The sequence below is a fragment of the Lepidothrix coronata genome, unplaced genomic scaffold (genome assembly GCF_001604755.1).
Source record: "Lepidothrix coronata isolate B3197 unplaced genomic scaffold, Lepidothrix_coronata-1.0 Scaffold40, whole genome shotgun sequence".
NCBI classification, from domain to species: domain Eukaryota; kingdom Metazoa; phylum Chordata; class Aves; order Passeriformes; family Pipridae; genus Lepidothrix; species Lepidothrix coronata.
The window spans coordinates 1,284,673-1,307,785 of NW_016690220.1; the positions used below are offsets into that span (position 1 = coordinate 1,284,673).

The 23,113-nt window shown below is 43.2% G+C and overlaps 1 protein-coding gene across 1 annotated transcript in view; it reads left to right on the forward strand.

The window, feature by feature from the left end:
- Positions 1-8,677: 8,677 nt before the first annotated feature.
- Positions 8,678-23,113, forward strand: part of PARD6G (par-6 family cell polarity regulator gamma) — a 65,765-nt gene continuing 51,329 nt past the window's right edge. Inside the window, exons 1-2 of the mRNA XM_017813158.1 lie at positions 8,678-8,779; positions 21,356-21,578. Of these exons, the coding sequence (XP_017668647.1) occupies positions 8,708-8,779; positions 21,356-21,578 (295 nt within the window). The 5' untranslated portion in view covers positions 8,678-8,707. The remainder of the gene's footprint in view (positions 8,780-21,355; positions 21,579-23,113) is intronic.

A 23,113-nucleotide genomic window follows, 5' to 3' on the forward strand; every position in this document is an offset into this window, starting at 1 on the left:
GTGAAAATCGTAGGGAATACTGGGTAAATCTGGACCCTTCCTTGGTTACAAACTGGTCACCAAGGAAGGCTTAGCCCAAACCACCACAGGCAGGAAAGGGTGGAATAGGGCTTGTTAGATATCCTGCCCTCCCTCTGAACTTTCACAGGAAAGGAGAAAACATCTTCAGCTCCTGTCTTGGAAGACATCTCCCTTCCAGCCCTCTTGCTACTACCCATGAGCTGAGTACAAACATTTCCAGGCTCCTCTAGCCATGGGGAAAGGGCTGGGAAGAGGGAGGTTAGGATAAACCAGGTTTGGTGGGCATCGTTCCCTGCCCACAGGCAAAGCATGTGTACCAGCAAGGCTGACTTCCCAGACAAACAATGATCCCTCTCCATGGGCAAGCATTGAAATTGCAATTCATTTCTCAGATCAGTTTCTGTAAGAAAAAGCACAAGCAGAGATATCAGGGAAATCTCTAACAGTCATATGGAGTGATGTTAAAAGAACTTTAAGGTAACTCAAAGCAGGCACTCAGAAATGGACACATGCAGAATTAAGCAACTATAAAATCCTTACTTGGAGTTCTCAGAAGTCCTTCGTTGCATTTGCTAAGCAAAACTTTGTTATGTTCATGGGGATGATAAAAATCCCATGCATCAGCCCTCAGTTAGAGGAATCTCATAAAGTAAATCGCCTCTCTTTTATTCATAATTGCTTTATTGTAGAATCACTGTAGTAAACTAGCCTAAACCTAGAGTGCTGCATTCAAGCACCCTTTGTTCAAAACTCTTCAAGCTGTCAGGACAAAAAGTAAAAAAGTCTATTTCAGCCCAATTTTAATCCATCTGAGGTTAATGCTTTTATTATTTATTGCAGATTTAGAATAACTGGAAACATTGATCACAGAGAAAGCTTAATTTAGGAATGATTGCTGTAGTGCTATACTACTCTGCAGTGGCCTTTCCAGTCAAAACAGTATTTAAGAAAATACATCTTGGCATATGTGCAAATTATGATGAAGCCCTCTCTAGTAGTGCCTTGTATTTTGAAAAAAACATTATAATTTAAAACTGAGGCTTCTTTGTTTAACTGCTTACACTAGTGAGATACAGGCAGAACTTAGTGGGAATGCTGTTGAACAGATGGGATCCCTGTTTTGCACATGATTCTGGAATGCAGTAAAATTGTTTGGTTCTGGGAAACAGTTTTTCCTCCCATGACACTCTCAAAATGACCAAAAGGTCTGATTCTGAAATCCATACTCCCATGAGTAATCTTCATTCATGTTTCAGGAAGATGCAAGTTATGAAGGAAAAAAAATTATAGCAACATCACCTCTGCTTAGAAATATTCTCATTTCCTGATCTTAAGAGGGTGGAAAAGTTAACTTGCTTTGGGATTAAACAGATAAAAAGAACCCATGTACACTGCTAGCAGCAGAAACACGGGAAGGAAAATAAGTAAATGCATCACAATCAAAAACCTGTGTTGACTTCAGCGAACTGGCCTGGAGAAGTGGCATCAGGAATCTTCTGAGAGATTTCTCTTTTCAGCACCTTCAGTCAGCAATCTCGAACACTTCCCACCCCTTCTCACCTCACAGAGAATGTCAAGGCCAGATGAAGTTTAGACCAGGGGTTACAAAACCATGCTCTTCAGCAGCAGAGGTCGAGGAAGTCAATTGGCTGAAACACTTAGGGACGGATTCTTGGCTGGTATAAATCATTGTGGCCCCCAAAAAATTGTCACACTGAGACTCTGTCACTTTACACCCACTGAACATCTGGCCCTCAGCCTGTGGGAAGAGAATATAATGTGCCTCATGCTTCATGCATTTCTAAACAGCTGCTCTGAAGGACTTCTTCAAGCCTCACATGAGACTGTTTGCCCTCACCGAAAGCTCTGGAAAGGATTGATTGTACACAAATGATTTAAACTGTAGTGTTTGCAGGGCACAAAGGCATGCTGAAGGACATCTCCAATGTAGTAAGCTGCTTCTTGGCAAATTTCTTTGCAAATCAGGTGGGTGAGGAAGAGATTATGTCCAGTCCCAGACAATTAGAGCTTTACAGTGCCTTTCCATACAGGAGTTTGCTTCAGTAGTTCTGACAGGATCAGGTGATTTCAGCCTGGTACAGCCATGTGCAGTGGTTTGGCAAACATCAGATGGAGTTTGCTATGTGAATATGTGACCTTTCCCTCTAACCTTTTATTATTATTATTATTATTAATTGGGAATGACATCTTTGAATCTATCTTTATCTTAACACTGCCTCTGGTCTAGCAGATCTGCCAAAGAAATCTTGCAAAGAGCGAACTTAAAAAGTCATCTGACAATTTTTTTTTTTACTAAGAAGCTTTCAGCTGCAGAATGTTACATTTTTTAATAATTCAAGTTAGCAAGTGAACAGTCAACTCACGTGGCTAGGACAGTTTCTTATTATTTTCCCTTATTAGCAGGTGAGCCCACAAACCACCAGTTCTGGGAGGGTTTGACTTAATAGCTAGGCATAGTGCCTTACAAATTGCCTAAAGCTGCAATTCAAGACTGTTGGGGTTGTTTATTTAAGGTGACATTTAGTCACTTCCCGAATGTAAGTTGTCAATGAATTACATCCTCATGAAAATTCTCATTGCTCCTTGCAGTTAATTGCATCCTGTGAAAACCTAAAAACCTCTCTGTGCTTTTGGTGAGGGACTGAATTAGTCTAGGCAAAAGTTGTATCTCTTACCCTGTTATCAGATCCCATGCTTCAGCTGTCAGGACTAACAAAGATGGTGGATGGCATTCCGATGAGTTAAATGGTTGCCCAAAAGAGATTAAAGCCAGTTTGTGATTGAGAAGAATGAGAAGAATGGCAGGTTTCTCTGTTCACTTTGAAAGTTAGATAAGCACTTGAAAGGAAGGCATGATTATATCTTAATGATAGCAGCTTTCTCCTAAAGACATTAACTTTGCAAATTAACAGTACTACTTTTCAGATCTGGTCAGTGTAATTCCATTAGAAAATTTGATAACTACTGGAAGACACTGGAAAAATTTCTCCATTGTCATAGTATGTTTGAATAGCCTGTTCATAGTTTCACACAGAAAAAGTGCTTGGGAAGATAAAGATGATGCCATCTGCATAAATTATTTGATACCATTGGATTAATTAGAAGATGTATGCTGCACTTGCCAACTTACAATTATGCTTCAGTTTCCTGTAGAAGTAGGACCAACAATCAAGGGACAAAGTGAAGTATAACTTTCTCTTGGTAGAAGAGAACCAGGCAGACCCTCTCACACCCTAGACCTAGTACTGCCTTTAAATCAATAATATTTTAGAAGTATTTGCAGTGATCATTCTAACGTCATAAGTAGCTGCAGAGCAGCACATTGTAAACAACATTTTTACCCCATCTGTAAGTAGAAGGAGCTACTTCTGGACACCGGTAGAGGATGATATCTATTTTTTCTGCTGAATGACATCTGGGAAACATTATTGCTTTTTCATGTTTTTCTCCTTGGTTAAGAGTAGAAAACCAAGAATCAAAGCAATTGAAAGAGTGATAAAGATAATTAAATTCAGCAGATACATGTGCAGAACAAATACAGCTTGAATATTTCTGTATTTCATGGGCAGTGTCACATCCTGGCAATTCATGCAGCTAGAGCACACTTGGGCGGCACAATAAGGAGCATGATCCTCTCTCTTCCCTCCTCCCACTCCCAAACTCATCCCTGCCAATCAAATTCACCTTTGTCATCCTTGTAAAGTACTGTTGCTTTTAACCCCAATTTAGGTGTAATTTGGCAAGAGGAAAATCAATCTAATAACCCACCCTACTCCCTGTCTGGTGATGCTCAGAGTTTGGCTGCTGGCACTGTGGTATCCCAGCAGTTTTGGTTCCTGAATTATTTGCACGCTGATACATATCAAAGAGTAACAGGTTATATAATATCCACCAATGAAGCCAAAGGGGAAAATTTTCAGCTGACACAAGAGCCCATTGGTCTGAACTGCTGAAGCCAGGGTACCTGTGTGCAGACAGCCTGGGGACCTCCACCCACTTCCCCCGGCACGTTTCTCTGGAGAAACCCTGGGAGCTGCAACAGCAAATGCTCATCTCTGTGCTTGCTTACAAGCCCTGCAGTGCAGCTCAGCAGGTGCCATTCCCTCAGCAACTGCTCTGGTCTCTCCTCTTAGAATGTTTTGTAGTAAAGTCATGCAAGAGGTTTCCTTGATGTTTTATCATCCTTGGTGGAAAAGAAGCATCAAGTTTCCCACCCCTTGAGAACAAACCCCTCCTCTCTCTTTGCTCTTTCTGCTATTAAATGCATGTATGTCTCTTGTAGGCCTGAAGGTGAAAGCTCTTAAACGCAAAGAAAAAGAAGACATTTCACTGCCATGAGGGATGGGACAATGGAAAACCATTAGAGCAGCTGGTCTCCTGTCCTGGAGCATCCATTACTGCTGTTGCTGGTTGCATTATTCTTCTTGCTCCCCTCTAGGTAGGCTCCTGCAGTAGGGCAATGGATGTTCCCTGGCATTGTCCTCTGAGCTTGATGAAGTAGAAACCATCCTGGCTGCAGCAGGAACATTGTTTGCTACAAGCAAAACAATAGTTGTCATCCCCCCTCTTCCCTCCTTCATGCTATGCTTCATTTTGGTTTACATTTAAAGAAACCAAAACCAGTCTGTCATTGCAGCAGCTCCCCAAAGCCCTTAGGACTTGCTCTTTTCTAACTCTTGTAAATTCAATACAGGGAAGCGGGGAGAAAAATAAATCCTTGGACATGAGTCTGGAATATTTTTAAACCTCTCAGAGCATGTAAATTACTTATTAATACTAATGAGGCATGCAGCGAGTCAGAGTGAAGCCCCTCGCATGCTGAAAAACAACATTGCAGCAGTGAGAGTCAGGTGCATGTTGCAGCACCTTTCATTGGTCTGATAAATAAAAAACTTTGAAAACAGAAATATCTGAATATTTTTTAAATGGCCTGTTAGGATCCCTGGGCTGTGGCATCCCTGCCTGGTTTAGGGCAAGAAACAAAAGTATTTGGTGCAGTGCTGCATGCAGGAGGGGGCTTTATGGCTGGGCGAGAGCAAATGTGCCCCCACGCTCCGGATGCACCTTGCAAAGCTGCAAGGAAGGGCTGACAGATAGGCACCCAGGAAGAAACAATGATTTAAAACCTCTGGCGGGTCAGAAACAGGATAAAGTAACCACAGATTACTAAAACAGATGAAGATTTATAGAAATTGTCAAAGGAATGCTGTGCCCTTGGCAAGCGATGAGAAAAAAAAACAGCCCTAAAAGGTGGCTGAGCAAAAGCAGTTAAATTAAAACCATCTGTGACTGAGTTTGAGGAGGAAAACAGCTGGTAGGGGCTGCAGTGCTTGGTGCAATGTGGGGCCGGGGCAGCCTGAGAGCACATCCAGTGTTTTGGGTCCTGCTGGTGTATGGCTGAAGTCACTGCTCATTACAGCAGAGCATGGGCATGAAAAGAGGAGGCAAGAAAAGAAGGAATTTTCTCAAGCTGTCTTAATCGTGCCTCTGCTCTGCTCTGGAGGAAAGGGACTAAACCTGTAACCAATTTGGAAGTGGAGGAATAAAAATTGTATTTTAGAGAATTTACAAGAATGGACTGAACTGGATTTCAGTGAAGCTTGATTGAGAAGCATTCATGTTTAATAAATTATTAAATAAATAATATTGATAAATCACACATAATTTAATACTTATATAATATTCTATTCATTTAACAAATACTTACATTCTATTTTTCTACTAATGAAAGTATACAGCCAATTTGTCATACTGTGACCCCCTATTTTAGGCTAATCAATGAGCTATCCAGAAACTGATCATTTCTTACATCAGAGTGGGTAAAAAAGTGTTTATATTAATCTATGAATATTTATTTATATTAATCTATGAATATTTAACTCAAATTGGACTTACAAATATTTAACTCAAATTTGACTTCTTTTAACCAAAACACTTGCATTTTAAAGGTCTGCTCATCATTATGTTTGAAATCATGCCAACATATATTAAAACCTGAATGAAAATAATTGAAATTAAAGTATCTTTTTCAGGTTTAACAATGGATTTTTTTTTTAAGGCAAACAGATTGACTGAGAAAAAGCAGCAGAAACCAGATTTTGTTGAAGTAGTTTGAAAATAACCTTTGCTAGTGATAGCCTCTTTGGAGGTATAAAGAGCATATTTCCTCATATCAGTGTATTCACCTTGATTACTGTGATGTGTTTAATGCGAGATTGAAAAAATGTGCAGGAATGAAACCACAGAAAAGCAGCTTTTCTTATGGGTGAAAAAAAAAAAAGGAGTGGCAGTGATCTACCACTTCTAAATTCTTGTAGGACAGAAGAAATAGAAACAACATTAGCTCCACTCACGAAATACAGTAAGTTGTGTCCTCAATACACCTGTTAGCTTCAAAAGATGGGGTAGATTAGAAGAACAGGATTGTGTATTCATGTGGTGGTGGAAATATGAACAGCATATGCAATGACTGCACTGACAGGGCAGGGAAAGTGGAAGTCCCCTTAGCCCTGCTGGTAAATAAACCCTGTCTTACTCTTCAAAAAAGATATCTTTATTCTTTATGAATTCAGTGTGGCTTACCAGCTTTCATTTCACCCAAATATATATATATATTATTCATTTTCATTGAATTCTCGTTCTGGTTACATGCAGCTTGGTAGGCATTATTAGTTTGAAGAGTCTATTAATATAAAAGAGATGGTAATGAAGCATATGTGCTCCCTGAAGCATAAAATAAAAGACAAGTCTAATCTGTACTTCTCAAATGAGCATCACAAATACAAGAGGAACCAAATTTAAAACTAAGACTAAAATTGTTTGTTGATCACCACCTGTTAAGAACTTACTTTTTTTCAGAAAAAAAATAAAAAAAATTGAAACAAAAAATTAATTCAGAACTTTCTTCTCTGTGGTTGTGATTCTGAATTCAACCACATCACCACGTGTGTGAAGTGTAAGTCCCGGGGCACTTTCATGACCCAGAAGGTAAAGCAAGCAGCAGGGGCTCTTTTCAAGGGTCAGCTGGAGGACAGGTGGGCTGGAATAAAGTCCCCCTGATGCTTCCGGTGGTATGAGCAGCACCAGCATTTCCCCCGTCAGAGGTGACATAACTAGACTGGTCCTTCAGCTACTGATTAACTTCATGCCAGTGAACTGGCCTTGTTGCACAATATGTTGAACCTCTAAACGCTCGAATCCAGCTGCTGGATTTCAAGATCCCTCTTTACATCAAAACATCCCAAAAGCAATGTTCAGCTCTTGAGCGCCCCAGGGATGCTGTATCTCCACAGCTTGGCCTTGGCCATCACAGCAGGAAAGCAAAGCTGCTGCATTCCTCATACTAAGATGAAAAGAGGAAAATATCAAGTTCACACAAGTGTTTCCTTTCTCAGCTATCTAGACTTTATTTTTCCAATTTAACTTACAGCAAGCCTTCCAACCCGGTGCAAGCCCAGAACATGTGGCAAATATTCATTTCAGGTCCATTTTCCAATAAGATGGAGCTAGTTTGTAGTTGGGGCATATGCTTTGATCCTCCCACTTGGAATCACATGAGAAGTCAACTCAGTTCTTTTTTTTGCCCTTAAATTCATGGGTATTCCCCATCACTGCCATTGACATCTGCTCAGTGGGTCTGGAGAAGGGATGGGTGATTTGTCGTGTCTTTTAGGACTTTATGTTCCTTGCTTAGGCAGGCAGACAATCCTAGGAGACATTGAGCAGCAGAAAACTGGTTGCACAGGTCTGTTCCATGTCCTAAGTTTCTGATGTTTTGGGCAGGACTGTGTAGGAAAAAAATACAACTTTCAAAGGCTCTCAGTGACTAAAAGAAGTTGACTGAAGAGAAAAGGTCTGTTAGAATTATAAAGGTCCTTGGCAGAAGATGGAAAGAAGTAAGTTCCTTCGAGATTTTCAAATTAGTAACCTACCTAATTAATAAGACCTGCTAGAAGAGGGAGGCAGTCTGACGGTTTATTTCAAGGACAGAGTGGTGGAAACTCTCCTCCCAAACCTGATGATCTGTGGTCTCAAATTAATGACTCGCAGCACTTTTCAGATCTCAACACTCTTCAATGAATAATCAGCGCTGTCTGGAAAGTTTGTGCGGGTCTCCTTTGTGCCACACAACGGGCACCTCCGAGCACTCGGCGAACCACGGTCCGGCGGCTGCCGCGGATGCTCTGTCTGCTTCCTGCACGGCCTCAGCAGCCAGACCTTTCGCCGCCCGGGAAAACAATTCCCGCACCAGCTCCCGCTGCGCGGCGGCTCCGCCGGGGCCGCGCTCGGGGCCGCGCACACGCGCGGGGCGGGGTCGCGCGGGAGCTCCGCGGCGGCCGAGTGGGCGGGGCCCGGCCAGGCGGGGTGGGCGTGGCTGTGGGAGGGGCCGGGGGCGCGTCCCGGCGGGCCGAGGCCCCGCCCGCCGCCGGCGCAGGCGGGCGCGCGCGCGGCAGTGTCGGGATCCGGAGCGCGCGAGCCCCGCGCGGATCCCTGCGGGCGCCGCCGCCGGTCCCGTTGGAACAAAGTGCCCGGAGGAGCGGAGCGGAGCGCGGCGGGAGCGGGGCCGTCGGCTCGTGGGGACGGCCCGGGGGCGCGCGGCCCGCGAGCAGGCGGGAGGCAGGGAGGGAGGCGGCGGCGCGGGAAGGGAGGCAGCGGGGCCGAGAAGATGAACCGGAGTTTCAACAAATCTCAGACTCTGCGGTATCTGGAGTGCAGCGCAGTGGAAGTGAAGAGTAAGGTGAGCGGAGCGCGGCGCAGTCTCGGCCGGGAGCGCCCCTGCCCGGCGGCGCTCCCGAAAATGAATGGAGCCCCCCCCCCCGCCATCCCGTATCCCAGCTCCCCGTCCGGTGCGGCCGGAGCCGTGCCCCGGGCACAGCCCGCAGAGCGGTGACGGGCTGGCGGCAGCTCGCGGAGAGGCGGGATCGCCGCTCCCGGCGAGCCTCCCCTGCCTGGCGGGAGGCGGCGGCGCGACCCTTCCCCGCCCGCCCCCGGCGCGGCGCCCGCCGCTCCCGCTCCATCTTTTGTTCCGCCGCGGGGACTCCGGCGGTAACTTTTCGGGGCAGCTCGGGGAGCGCCGTTGGCCTCGCCTGACGGGCGGGCGGGGGCTCGTCCCGGGGGCGGTGGGGGACGCGGAGGCAGTGCCGCCCCCGCTCCAGCCCGGGGCGCTTCTATTGCCACTGCCTCGGTGCTCCTGCCGGCTCCCGGCGGCGGGACGGCTTCCCCAGCGCGCTGGCCAGAGGAGCGGAGGAGCAGGAAGGAGATGGGCCGGGGGTCCGAGCCCGAGGAGCCAGAGAGAGCGGGAAGCTTCGACCTCCTCGCAGCGGCGGCTGTGCCGGGTGTTACCTGGGGATGCTGGCACCGGCATCAGCTTGTGCGCGCTGGTGGTGTTAGGGAAGGAGTTGAGATCGGCAGAGCTGCCTTGTCCACAAACAGTCGTCTGCCGAAGCTCAGTGGCCTAAGATGATGTTTGGCTGTGCCTGAGGTTGGTCTTGCTAAGCTCTCTTCAAGAGCCTCTGGTCGCTCTTGGTTGAACCAGCACGTCACAATCTTGCCTGCCACCTCTGAGGGCAAAAATAAGTAGCATTTGAGCAACACTGAGAAATCTCCCTGGAAGCCTTGTTTTGTACACATACAACGGGCAAGGTGTAGGTAACGCATAAGCTGAAAAGAATACAGATAACTTTAGCCTGTTCCGGAGTCCCCCGTCATCTGCTGAGTTGGTGTTGGAGGTGATGAGTTTGGGAGTTAGTGCTCAGTGGTCCCCATTTTTGTCTGTTGCTGCTGATAAAATTTGCCTTCAGATCAAAGGCCTTGAGCAACATACAGAGCTGAGGTGACTTCAGTGGGAGAAGTACCTTGTGTCCAGGGGAGCCTCCAATAATTTCTAAACGTGGCACCTGAAATGTACATTGAGGCCCTTATTTCCTAAGCTCCTGTTGCAACTTGGAAGGGCTCAACTGGCCTAGAAAGTTCCATCCTCCTTCCATTGCTGGAAAGTTTTGGTTCAGTTTGTACTGGTTTTAAGATGTAACCCACCCACAACATTCATTGTGGCTCCTAAGTCCTGTTTTCTGTCTGCTGCGTTATACCCCATGCATTGTGTGAGCTTTACACTAAAACACAGGTAAGAACTTTTAAGGTCATCCTCTCTCATCTACTTTAATATTGCCGTAGCTTGAGTTTGTTCTATTAACAATTAAAAAGCAACAGTATAATGAACAGCTCGTAGCTTCCTCTATAGCTGCAGGAATTCTGTAAGCAAATCTTATGTGGCTCTATAGACACAGAGTGATATAGGGAGGTTGTAAGTATAGCAATGATTGCAGATCTTTGGAGGGAAGGAAAATAAGTTTGTATGGGTGGGAGGGGTTTACTGGAGGTCTGTAGCTCAGGGTTGTCACTGTTGATGACCCAGAAGTAACTGCAGAGGACTGTACTGCATTGGAAAAAAACTGGAGGAAAAAAAATAGAGGCTAAAGTCAAAATATCCTGCTGAGGGCCTATGCCCAGTGATGATCCCTGAACCTGCACTATGGGTCAGTGGAAGCTGTGCTGCTGAATTTCCTGGTGCTGGTGGGTTTCACTGTTAGCATGACTTGGGCACAGTAACAGCCAGGCTGTCGATGTAGCAGGCTGTTGCCAGTTGCTGGCAAACAGAGGTTGGTATGGATGGTTTTCTTTTGTCTGTAAAGCTCATAGATTCCCTCTCACGGAGTTACTCTTCAGTGGTTTGAAGTGAAAAGCTTTGGCAAATGATACTTGGCACAGTACTGTGTCAAGGCCTCATACGTCCTATTAAATATCTTATAGGGTCGGTTACGATGCTGTCTGTCTTGTCCCTGTGGATCACTGTGTTGTCCTGCTGTGATCAAATGGAAATACGGATTATTGAGGCTTTTTGTTTGCATGGACTGTCTAAGGCTGGGGAAACAAAAAGATTCAGTAATGCTGCTTTTGGTAGCCATATGTAGTCAGCTTTTAAACATTTAGTTGCCTGTGTTTTGTAAGTATGAGGCCTGTCCCAGCTTGCCTGAGAACTTGAAAGTTGAGTCTGAACTCCTGCTTTTGCAGCTATCGCCTGAGAGCACAAGCTGCCAGGTGAGCGAAGGTGGGTGCAGCTCAGCCTCTGCGCTGGGGCATGCTGCTGGCCCCAGATCAAGGGATTCTTGGTGGCTTTTCAAAGGCTGGGGAAGTGGCAGTTGGTGGGCACGTGGAATCCCTTTTAGCGGAGGAGCTGTGTGAGCGAGTGCTGCTTTTACACAGTGGTGTGAAATATCTTTTCTTCTCTGAAGATCGAGTTCGATGGAAAGGAGCTCTGGAAAAAATGGTTGTGGGGAGTCGGATGGGTGATAGTCTGCAAGTGTTGTGTTTTTGATATCCCTGCCTCTGATAGCCAGGTGGTTCCTTTCTTAAGGATAAACCACTATCCAGCTGGTGTGTCACATTAGTCACAATTCAGAAATGGCTCCTGTGAAAACTGAGGTTTTCCAGGTTTTCCTGGGTTTCTTTCCTTTTCTCTGAAATAAAGTGCTCTAAAGTTGGTTTGTACCCTTGATTATTGGAAGGGGAGAACTTATCAGAGCTTAGTACCATACTGGGTAAGACACTTCTCTGTAAATCCCTGAGTATCCTTAAGTTGTAAGGTTCCTGATGTGTGCCAGAGGATTATGAAAAAAAAACCAAAACAGGGCAGAGCGGAGAGAAGGAGGAAGGGAGCATCTTGGTGGCTGAACTCACTCCAGTTTTTCAACATTCTTCTTGTGTCAAAGGGCCCAAAACTCCAGGCAGTATTGTCTTCTTGTCCAGTAGACTTGTGAGCTTTGTGATTGATTGGATGGATTTCAGCTGGTCTGAGCCAGCCTGAACCTTCGCTGGACCTAGCCTGACCCATCATCCCTGCTGGGAACGTGTCCCAGAAGCACGCTTCAGCTGCTGATGCTTGTGTCTGTGAATTTTTTAATGCCTTGTGACTATGATCATTGGCAGTGATATGTTCCCTGGCTACATGTCTTTTTAGAAGGATGAGCTTCGTGACACTGTGTCATGACTCTTGGTGTACATCAGGTTGTTTTTTCTTTGTGTGACTAAGGTGCTGCAAAAGCCTCTTGGATCGCTGTGCTGCAGCAAATACTGAAGGGGAAAACAGCATCTGCACCTCTGTTTTCAGACATGGCAATGATGGAAATTGCTATAGTCTTCTGCTTTAAGAAGTCCTCTTCTGTCGGGCTCCCTGCTTTCTCCCTTCCTCTGTCTCCTCCTCTGAGAACTAGTTTTAAAATCAAAACACTTTAAAGCTTATTGCTAGGTAGGAAAGTGGAAGGGTAAAGAGAAACCCACTTAAAAATTGCCACATGTCATAGGAAAATATTAATTGAATTGTAATTACACCTCACCCCTCCTCTCCCGTGTTTCATGACAGAATAAATTAGAAGCTCAGTTCTTATCTAGGTGTTGTCTCTGTAGCTCAGGATTAATGTTTCAGCCCTTTTAGACAGGATCTGAAAACACATTATCTTGCTGGCTTAAAGCAACTGTGTATTCTCATGTGTCTAGTACTCACTGCCTCTTTTCCTCTGTTGGGTGACAAGTGAAGTATCTGTCCCCTCTGAAGAAAATGTCTCTAATCTCTGAAAAAGTTTTCCAGATGACCCTTTCTCTCCCCTTTTTTCCCTTTTACCAAGAGGTCCAGTGCCTGCAGCGTGTGGGGCTTTTCTTGTTTGTTTTGTTTGGGATCTCGTGGCCACAGGCAGGGTTCTTAACCTATTTTTCATTTTCTGTCTTTAGCTTTACAGAGAGGTTGCAGGCTTGTTTGCCTGTAAGTATAAGCCTACAGAAGAACAAATACTTGTAAAATAGGAATTCCTACATTAATGGTGAGACTTCTCTTTAATTATAACTCCATGTAGCCAATCTTCTTTTGTCTTGCTCTGAGTGAAAGGGGATTTAATTTTTTGTCCCCCTTTTTTCAAACAGGGAAGGTAGCTATCAGCCCAAATATGTATTTCTTTTCGAGTTTCTTAGATATTCTGGAATAGTAGAGATATAAGATTGCCTCCGGCCTTTGAATTGTTAGTGAAAGTGTGGGTCTTTTTTTTTTTTTTTTACTTTGAAACTGATGGGTTTCTGGCTTAAAAGCAACAGAGCACTATTTTTCTGCTACTACTATTTAAATTCCTACCAACTGTATATATACAAGTAAGAATTAATTTTCATGTTTTTGAAACGGGCTAAATGTACTCATGGTTCCCCAAAAAATAGTCCTTTGGAAAAAAGCCTTTGTTGTTGCTGAACCCTCTCAGACAGTGGAACTTTTGGTAATGGCTGAGGATTATAAAAGCGCAGCTACCTGATTCATGTGCCGACTGTGACATTTCTGCCTTATTAATAGTGTCATGTTTTCTTGCATTACAAACTGATTTACAAATTAACAATAATGTGACTAACATCCTACTACTATAAACAAACCCATTAAGATAAACAGAACCAGTTAACTATAACCATATTTTTTTGCTCTCCTATCCTGTTTTGACTTTGTTCCAGTAAATGTTGGTGTTCAGATGGATGTCGCAAATGGATTTTTAATAAATATTCAGTCATTTTTGATGTGTCCTGAATAGACGTGATACAGTTATGGTTTTCAAAGACAGACAGCATGTTTAGGATCAGCTGTGCTCCACAAAGTCACTAGCAGCTAAAAGAATGTGCTTTAGTTTGAGGCAAGTGTAGAAGTCAGTGCTTCAGCAAGCCTGCCCAGCTGCTGGATAGACGTAACATCCAAACAGCTTGTGAATGGTTTGTCCTGCTCACATGTTGTTACCTCTTCTTAGAAGTGTACCTGTGCCATTACATAAAGATTGCTGGTTTAAACCTTTTGCATCCTTTTTTTTTTTTCCTTCTCCAAAAGTTGCTGATACTGCATGTCTGTGTGACTGTTCAGCTATTACAGTATATGTACACACATTGTGTATTGGAAAGATATAAAGCAGAACATCAAGCAGTGTTATAACTGTAGCAACAGCAGTAAGAGCAAACTTACTTTTAACAGTCCCCTGTAAAGAGATTTTAAAGGTCTAGTTCTATACTCTCTGGTGTTAACTAAGTGAGAGAGGTCTACAAATAGTGTTTTCCAGCCTTTTGTACTTTGTTTTCACTCTAACCCCAAAGCCTTACAGGCCTTCTGAAATTTTAAGAAAAGTTTTCCACGTGTAGCACTCTTCAAAATAGATCAAAAAGCAGCACTCCTTTTAAACCTACAAGATGTTAAAACAGACTTTAAGTCTGCTTTAAGTTTTTAGGCAGTACTTATTCTTCCAAGTTAAGGTCATACATGTCATACCTAGAATAAAACTAAAATAAGTGCAGTGAAAAGCCCTGTAACCAGCTGATTTAACTTCTGGTTTTAAGCTTCAAAACATATTTGATTATATGGAAACCAAATGTGGCACGGACTCAGAAAACTGCAGTGCTTCCCCCTCTCAGATAAAGACAATGTGCTATGGTAATAGCAACTTGAGACATCTGGATTGTTGCAAAACGTGTCAAGAGAAAGAGACTGTAAACATTAATCCCTTAAGAAGTGTTGCCTCTGTTCCTTTCCCTCCCAGTTTGCTGGCTTCTCACGGCAGGTATTGCACTTATTCTGATGTGCTAAATAGCACCTACTAAAATCCTGGTTTGTCTGTTGTTACAGATCTTTGTTTTTCATAGTAGGATGACTTTCTGAAGTGGTCATACCTAGTAAACTTAAGTCTGTCTTTAAGTGGTTAGGCGACTTTAGAGAAAGTGGCCACAGCTTTACAAGTTACCATGCAGCAGCTGAGCCACAACAGTGGGCCCTGTGCATGCTTGCTGCCCTTCACAGAGAGAGGCCAAACCTTTCAGCTGGAAGGTGTTGCAGAGACAAGTCATTTTGTGATAGTTCTGTTCAGGTGACAGCTGCAATAAGCACCAGCACAGTGTATCTTCTCTGACCTGTACTCAGACCCTATGTGAGCAATTGTCTGTAGGAGATACAGGGAAGGCTAGAACCTGTGCTTTGAGCTGCCTGGTGTCATAGAGCATGGTGTAGAGGAGGATATGCTCTGGTGCTCAGGTTGTATGTAGTCTCAAGTCTGTCTAGTTATGGAAAGATGGTTCCTCCGATAATATTCCCAAAGTTAGTATACTGTTATGACCTTGGGTGCTAGCTGTGCTAACTATATGGTTATCAGTGTCCCTGTGATGTGTTGACCAGAAGGGCTAGGGCTGCTACCTTGTGTTTCAGTACCTCCCATACTCTCCTGTTCTTGATCTTTCCTCCAGCTTCTCACCCATTTGTAATAATTTTTAGTCTAGTAACTTGGGTATGTCTGATTGGCTTAAAACTTTGTCCAGCCTGTCTGTCTTATGTGAGTTGTCTTCTGAAATTTAGTCTCGCCACACTGAAACAGTCTTAAAGGACACTGAACAATAGACCTTTCAACTTTGAAGAGCACCTCAGAAAATTAAATGCTGTTTACAGCCAAGTCAGAAAGGAATGTCTCCTGTGTGAGATTAAAATACCTGTGGAGGCTCTGTCTGACAGGCTCCAGAACTAGCCACCTCCAAGGAATTCTTCAGAGGTGCAATTAATGGTGCTTTCCTCTGTAGTCCCTTATCATTCCCTTTGTAAGAGACTGCACTCAATCTGAGCTTTAGTAACCAAGAAGGACTTTCCAAGGATTGACTGCTTGCCCCTAACTACCTTTACAATGGAGGCCAGAAGTTAAAAGATAAAATGTACCTTTGGAGACGTTCCCTTCCTCTAAGTGAAGGCAAAATCTCCCAAGTAGTCCTGTTCCCATTGGAAATTCCTGCAGCTAATTCAAGCAGAAATGTCTGGGGTGGGATGTGGTGCACCAGTCCCAGGGCCACCCAGCCTTGGGCCATCACTCCTGCTTCCGCCTTGCACAGCTGTTCCCAGTCCCCCTTCGGGTCTGGCCAGGGGTTTGCGTGCATGTGCATCAAATTACTTCTCTGCAGCTGTTGTTGGCACTGAGCTCATGGGGAAACCTCTGGCAGAAACTAAAAGGGTCTTAAATAAGTTTGCAACCAGCCAGAGCCTTTACTGGTTACAGGTTTCTTATATCCATGTAGATATCTCTTATTAAATGTTCAGAAAATGTTTTGATTTTGCTAGAGACCTGTTGTTGGGCAGAGCTACCTTTCTGCAGAAAGTTAGGCTCATGGATTTATCTGCTGTTAGCAGTGTTGACCAGACCTGATTCAGTGGTCCTTTGTCTCTTGGGGTGGCAAGGTGCCAAATCTTCCTTTTTTCCTTGTCCTGATGGTGACATGCCATGGATGTTTGCATTCTGTGCTGTATTTGTGCTTAAGCTCTGTGGTGTGATGGAGTGTGTGATGCTTGGTCTTCTCTTGAAAATGCAGGACCATCTTGGTCTACATCATTTGCAAACAGAGTTTGGTTTCTTCCCAGAGATATAGGGGACTGGCATAAAAAAGGAAGAGATTTTCTTTTGGAAAGGTGTTCTTTGCACTTATTATTTATTTTAAAGGCTTTGCTTTGCTGCTAATGACTGTTTCTTGAAGGAGAGCAGCAGTGGGGGTTTAAATATCAAGAGGTGAGGCGGTGACAGAGGCTGGCAGTATGCTGCTTGGAGGCAGTACTGAGAGAGATGGTAGGAAGGAAGCAGCTATGTGGGTGATCTAATAGGAGAGGAGCTACTGGAGCAGGGGTGGCAAAGAAAGGAATGATGGGTTCCAGTGAACAGGCTGATAAAATTGCTTTCATGGATAGCTATTTTCACAGACTCCCACATGGTAATGAGGCAAGATAGTGTTTAGGAAAGCAAGGATAAAGTACAGAGCAGCAGTCCAGGTGTGCAGATGAGTAGCTGAATGGTGTCCATGGGTTTACGATATTGGGCAGAAAAGATCTGGGTAATTAACACATAAATATCTGCAACTGCCTGAATGAAAGGTAGCACTGGAGTTAAAGATGCTGGGGAAGGCAGAGTGTAGTGGTCTAGTTCCCAATAATCATGAAATAAGGTAGGTGAGGCAGGGGAAAGGATCAGCTTGTCTTTAAGTTGCCCTTGAGCTGGCAGCTGAGTGTCTATGAAGAGAATTTTTATGTAGTTGAATAGGAGGTGCATCTCATGAACAGAAGTTGAACTGAGGGTGATGGGGATAGACAAAGAAGCTGACTTTCTCTTCCAAGTAGATGTAGAAGAAAGAAAAGTATTATCATGAACTGAGCCTTACAGACTGCTGGAGAGGGTTGAAGCAGTTACAAAGGTTGTTCTTCAAACAAAAAGCAGAGATGTGAAGCATTGTATCCAAGAAGCACGAAAAAGAAGGGGAACCACTGGTTTTCTTTGGGAAGAGAAACTATTCTAAGATTTTTAAGATACTAAAGCCTGGCTGTATTTTTATGGGAAAGGAGGGAATAGAAGGAAGAAGGGTAGGAATATGGCATGATATCAATCAGGAAAAAAGTTTGGGGGAGAAGGTAGTGAAATTACATCTGTGATGTCGGTTCTGTGAAAGGCAAATAGAAGAGAGGGTGTCTTGCTCTTGTGACTGTCTCTTGGAAGAATTAGCAAGGTGTGAGCACAGAACAGCAGAATGTGAAATCCCACACTTCTACCAGCTTGATCATTGGGATGAAGCAGAGTTGCTTTGGGGCAAGCAGTTGAAGAAAGAACTTGTTGCAGAGAACATCTCCATGTTTGGTGGTGTCTTTCCATAGTGACAACCACTGTGAGACTGCGAGGAGAGCAAGAGAGTGCTGAGTGAGCTGGGGGAGACATAACTGGGGGAGAAAAAGGGAATGGAGAAACAGACATAAATGTGACAGCAGAGCTCTGAAGTCCCAGGTAAAGTCAGCAAGCACAAAACCATTTACATTGTCTTCCCTCTTCTTTCTTGCCCTCTGCTTCTTCTTGCTGATAAAGCATCACTGATTAGGTCTTCCTAGTTTTGAAAGTCTCACAGGTAAGCAGAAATTAGTCCATGCAAGGATGAAAGTGTTTGTTTTTCTTTCTGTTCTTGACTTTTTACTCCATGAGAGAACTAGGTGGCTAACATAATTCATGTTTATTGTTAAATGTTGCTCTTTGATGTCTTCTTATTATAATACCCTGATTTCAAAGCTAGCAATAAACTGGAGGGATGGCACTTCATAAACATAGGGATTCATTTTTGGCCCTGTAAACTTCTTGAAACTTAAAATTTAAAAAAAAAAAAGTTGATCTCTTTTACTTCAAAATGACTCTTTCATTTTACAAAATAACAGTTCTCTAAGTAAATAAACCTCAAAATCTTGTTTCCTCATCTCCTCTGACCTCTCGTACCCCTTAGCAAGAAAAAAAAACCCAAAAAAGCAGTTGATTGCTCTTGGTCAGACTGTAAGTTTTGATCAGTTAGCTGTGACTTCCTTGTTTAAGACAACTTTTATCTGAACACTTTTCTTTTTTGCTAACTTGGCATCTGTTTTTATCAAGGTTTCTGCCTGATGTATTGTATTTTGTTGTGTGCTTTTTGTCATCAAACCGCAGACAGCAAGTATAGTGGTTGGCTGATACTTTGAGGATCTTGGGACAGAGGCTATTTTTGTGAAAGAAAACATACAGTTCTTTCTAGCTTGGTTTTTTTCAGTCATGATTAGCTCTATCAGACTAAATTCTTTTAAGTTATCTATGTCTCTGTCGTCCTCTGACTTCTGCAATACTAGATGCAGTATTTGTATTAGTTAAATAGGTCTGAATAATTTACTTCATTCTGGAAAACTAATCTGCCTGTTAAAACTGTTAGCAAATCAAACAGTGTAATACAGTACTGTGCTGGCAGAGACTTTGCTGGCAGACACTAGTCCCTGTGTATCTTTCTGTGAAGAGATACTCTAAAGATGAACTTTGTAGTTTAGAGAAGCAGATTAGTAATCTTGGCTATCTGTGCAAAGCCCTCAGATTTTGTAGTTTCTGTAAGATACGTGGTGGATGTTACCTCAAAATCCTGGCTGAATACAATGCAGAGCACTCAGTCTCCAAGCTGTGTGGTACTGAAAAACCTATTATTACTGTGATACTTTCTATCAGCCTCATTAGTGATGATGAATGAGCTGAAGCATTTTTTCCCCCTCTTCTGAAAAGACCCACTGACAATGGTTGCTGCCTGTCTATATGCACAGAGGGAATTAATCAGCTAGACTATTACTACAGTAATACTAACTTCAAACAAAAACAAAATCATCCTCTTTATCTTCTTTAATCTCTTTTGAAAAAGATTTTCTCTACAGAATCACCTTCTAGCTCTCTTGCTTTAAAAGGCTATGTCATGCAAAAAGTACAAGTGAAATCTCTTGCATTTATTTACTATTATCCTATTCCTAGGCAAATGAAATTGTCTTTTGGACTTTCCTAAGGCTGAACATGTGATCAAGTTAATTTGACTGTACAGCATTCGTGTCAGACCACAGTGCCCCAAGTCTGCAGTTGCATTCCCACGTGTCACGCTCCACTGATCCAGTAGTGTCATGTCCAGCATGCCCACGGGGGTTAGGCTGGGAGGCCTGGCCCTTTTGCCACATATCCTCTTCTCATGTGGCAACTTAAGCTGAGCTTTGGGTCGTAGCAACGTGCAAGTAACCATCCTTACTTCTTTCCTCTCTCCTTTTCCATGTCACGTTCCTGCTGGGTGTGCTGTCCCTTTGCAGGAGATGGCCTCTGCCTAGGCTTATGTATTGGGCAGAGCAGGACTGATGGATTCCCCCGGCAGACCGTGCAAGGCAGGTGTCTGAGGGAGCTGTGTAGGATGGGTGTTGTACTGACTGGGGTGAGACTGCACGGCAGCCACATCCTTGTGTGTGCTAATGGTCCTAAACAAGTTTTCCAGTAAACAAATGGTTCCTGGAATTGGCATCTGAATGTCCTGGCATTTTGGCTAAAGGAATCCCAAGGAATCCCAGGTTCGCTCAGGTGTGCAGAGTAGGAGATGCAGCTCTAAAAAAAGCCTACGAAGACCTTGTTCCTGCCCCCTTAGTTTACCATGTAGATAAACTTGTCACTGGAAGATGGTTGTTTCTTGCTTGAATCTAAGAAAAAGAAAACTTAAATAAAAATACTTACATTTTTTTCAGTTTGAAATGTGTCAATGGAAGTAAGTTGCCACTTGGATTTCTCTGGAGAGGAGCAGGGGGTGAAGGACAAAGGAGGACTGTTTTTCCCCCATTGGAACCAGCTGTGGTTTGTTTGCATCTTGTGCATTTGGATGGGCACTCTGAAATCCAAACTGGAACTAGCAGTTAATATTACAAACAAGCAGCATAATTTGACTAAACAAGCTTTCAGATGATCACAACTAGGCTTTGATGCTGAAGAGTGGGATTTTCATAACTGCGGAAGTAATTTGAGAACATGCTTGTGCCCAAAGCCATTAGGGTTGTCGTGTTTTTTTTTTTTTTCTTTTTGCTTGAAGATGATTATAGTGATGATTCATACTTTTGTTAGTCTCAGCAAAAGATTGGCTTGCATGTATAGTTGATTTAAGAACTGAGCACCTCTAAGCAAGTCATTCTTCATTTTGATGAAGAATTTATCTAGAGAACATTCTCCCTTTTTTTGTTTCTTTTTTCCTTCTTTTTCTTTGTGTCCTTGTTAGTTTTGTGTCTTTGGTTTCTAGCCCTTGTATTGACTGACTTTGCAAATGACAACTTCCATGAGATCCTAGTCCAAGTATTACTTGTACTTGGATGTGTGGCTGTGGTTCCGTGCTTTCAAGAGAGAGTTAGGATGGTTTTAGAGGTTCAGTTGATGAACAGTAGCTTATTAATACTATACAATCTGAGTTATTAAATTAAGTGTACCAGAAAGAGGATTTAAACCATTTAATTTAATTAGGTGCCCATTTTCATTCTCTTAATTTCTTTCATTAGAGAATCAAATTTTTCCTCTCCTGCTTAAATCCTACAAATGCAGTTATTCTTTAGAGGATTTAATGAAAACTTAATGTTTTAAAAATGTGATTTCTTCTGAGATGGAACACTTGAGCATATCTATTGTCAAACAGAGTGGTGTCTTGGTAGTCATGTTTATGTTCTAATGTGAGGACCATTTTTAGACTTGTAAGAAACAACATGTGACTATATTCACCATGGAATATGTTGGAATATTTTGAGGTTGGACTCGATCTCAGAGATCTTTTCCAACCTAATTGATTCTGATGTTCTTGGATTCTGTGAAAAGAGCAAGGTGATGTATACCATGTTTGAATGCCAAGCTAGAGCACTGGCCTGTGTTGACACATCTGTTGATGCTTTCTTTGCTTTCTCTTGCAGTTTGGGGCAGAGTTCAGAAGGTTCTCTCTGGATCGCTACAAGCCAGGAAAGTTTGAAGACTTCTACAAACTAATTCTTCACATTCATCACATAGCCAACCTGGAAGTGATGATTGGATATGCTGATGTGCATGGAGACCTTCTCCCTATTAATAATGATGACAACTTCTTCAAGGCTGTTTCAAGTGCTCATCCACTGCTCAGGGTTTTTATACAAAGACAAGGTAAGATGCAATTTCCTTTCAGTGCCTTGAAGTGTGCTGGGGCGAGGTGAAGAGTGGATTTGTGGCACCAATCTAAAGGCTGAAATGATGTAAGAGGGGCCTAGGAGCCATCTTGCTCCTCCTCTCAGGCACTTCATTGCAACTTGCAGGAATGGCATGGCTTCAGGGCAGGTAGAGGGACTGCATTGCTACCTGTAAGGTGTTTAAAGGATAACATGCTGAGAATCACCATGGGCCCTGTATTTTCCAAGGGGAGTGTACCACTGGTACTATATCATCACTTCAGCATGCCAAGTGCACTATTCCACTTTTTTGAGGGAGCTGTGAGGAGGAAGGGGATCCTGGTGCTACTACTTCACATTTTGAAATCTTATCTATCCATCTTGATAGTCAGTGTCATACCCAAATGATTCATGCCTGTGTAGTATGGGAACCCACAGAGATGTGTAGTTATGAAAGGAAAAAAAAAAGTCATAAATGACATCTTGTTTGACTATGTTGACCTGGCAAACAGACAAATGATGATTTTTCCCTCCTTACACTAAAGAATGCTGATTCTTCTAATTTTGATTCATCAAGCAAACCTTGGGCAGAATTGCCCAAATGTCAAGGTGACATCAAGTTTAAGTGGCTGTGTGTTGTTCTCCTTAAAGACCATGTTTGGCAGTTGCTTCAGATGAGAATTGGTTTTTATAATAAGGCGTCTTCAACACAGAGCTCCATAAATCCCAGGGGAACCTAACACTATGTTAACACTTCCTCCATGGTTTTTTTCAGTCATATAGTGATTTAAAGCACATGGAATTTGGAATTAAAGTCTTGTCAGCAACAGATTCAGAAAAAAGACTTAATCCGAGACTTTGAGCAGTCATGTAGCTTTTTTCACCTGGACTCTTGCTGTGTAATGATAAGGATGTAGCAGGAGGCTCCAGCCTTCTCATTGATATGAGCTGGTGTAGTGTGTGGTTCAATTCAGTGTCCTCAGGTACATCCAGGGCTGTGTGGCTCTTGTCCATTCAGAGCATGTCGTCTGCCACCTTCTTTTACATTCGATAAGTACTCAAGGAGACAATTGAGAAGAGGGTGTACAGCAGTTTGCTTTGGTGGTGTATCTATCAAGTGAATGAGTATGTCTGTGGGAGAGGACTTGCTCTCCCTTCTTGTGCAGAAAATACAAAGGTGGATCACAAATTCTATGAAATCTTTTTCCTGTGATACCTGTTAGGGCTGGTGTTTATGGTGGGTCAGGTCATGAGAAATCCCTTACCATGCCTACTTCAGTTCAAGTTTATTCATGTCTCTGCATCAATCCTGTTCAAAATGCAGTTGTCCTTGCTCTGCTTTGAACAGACTGCTGAAACCACTGAGTATCCCTAACTCTGCATTGGGAGGGGGTTGCCACCAAAATGCAAATCACAGAAGTAGGCAAATGAGAGGACTGTTGGCTACAAATAGAAAAAGTGCTCCCTCCTTTTCTTCAATAGGAGAAGTATGCTAGTTGTGAAGGTTTATAATTTTTAAATTTAATGGAAAAG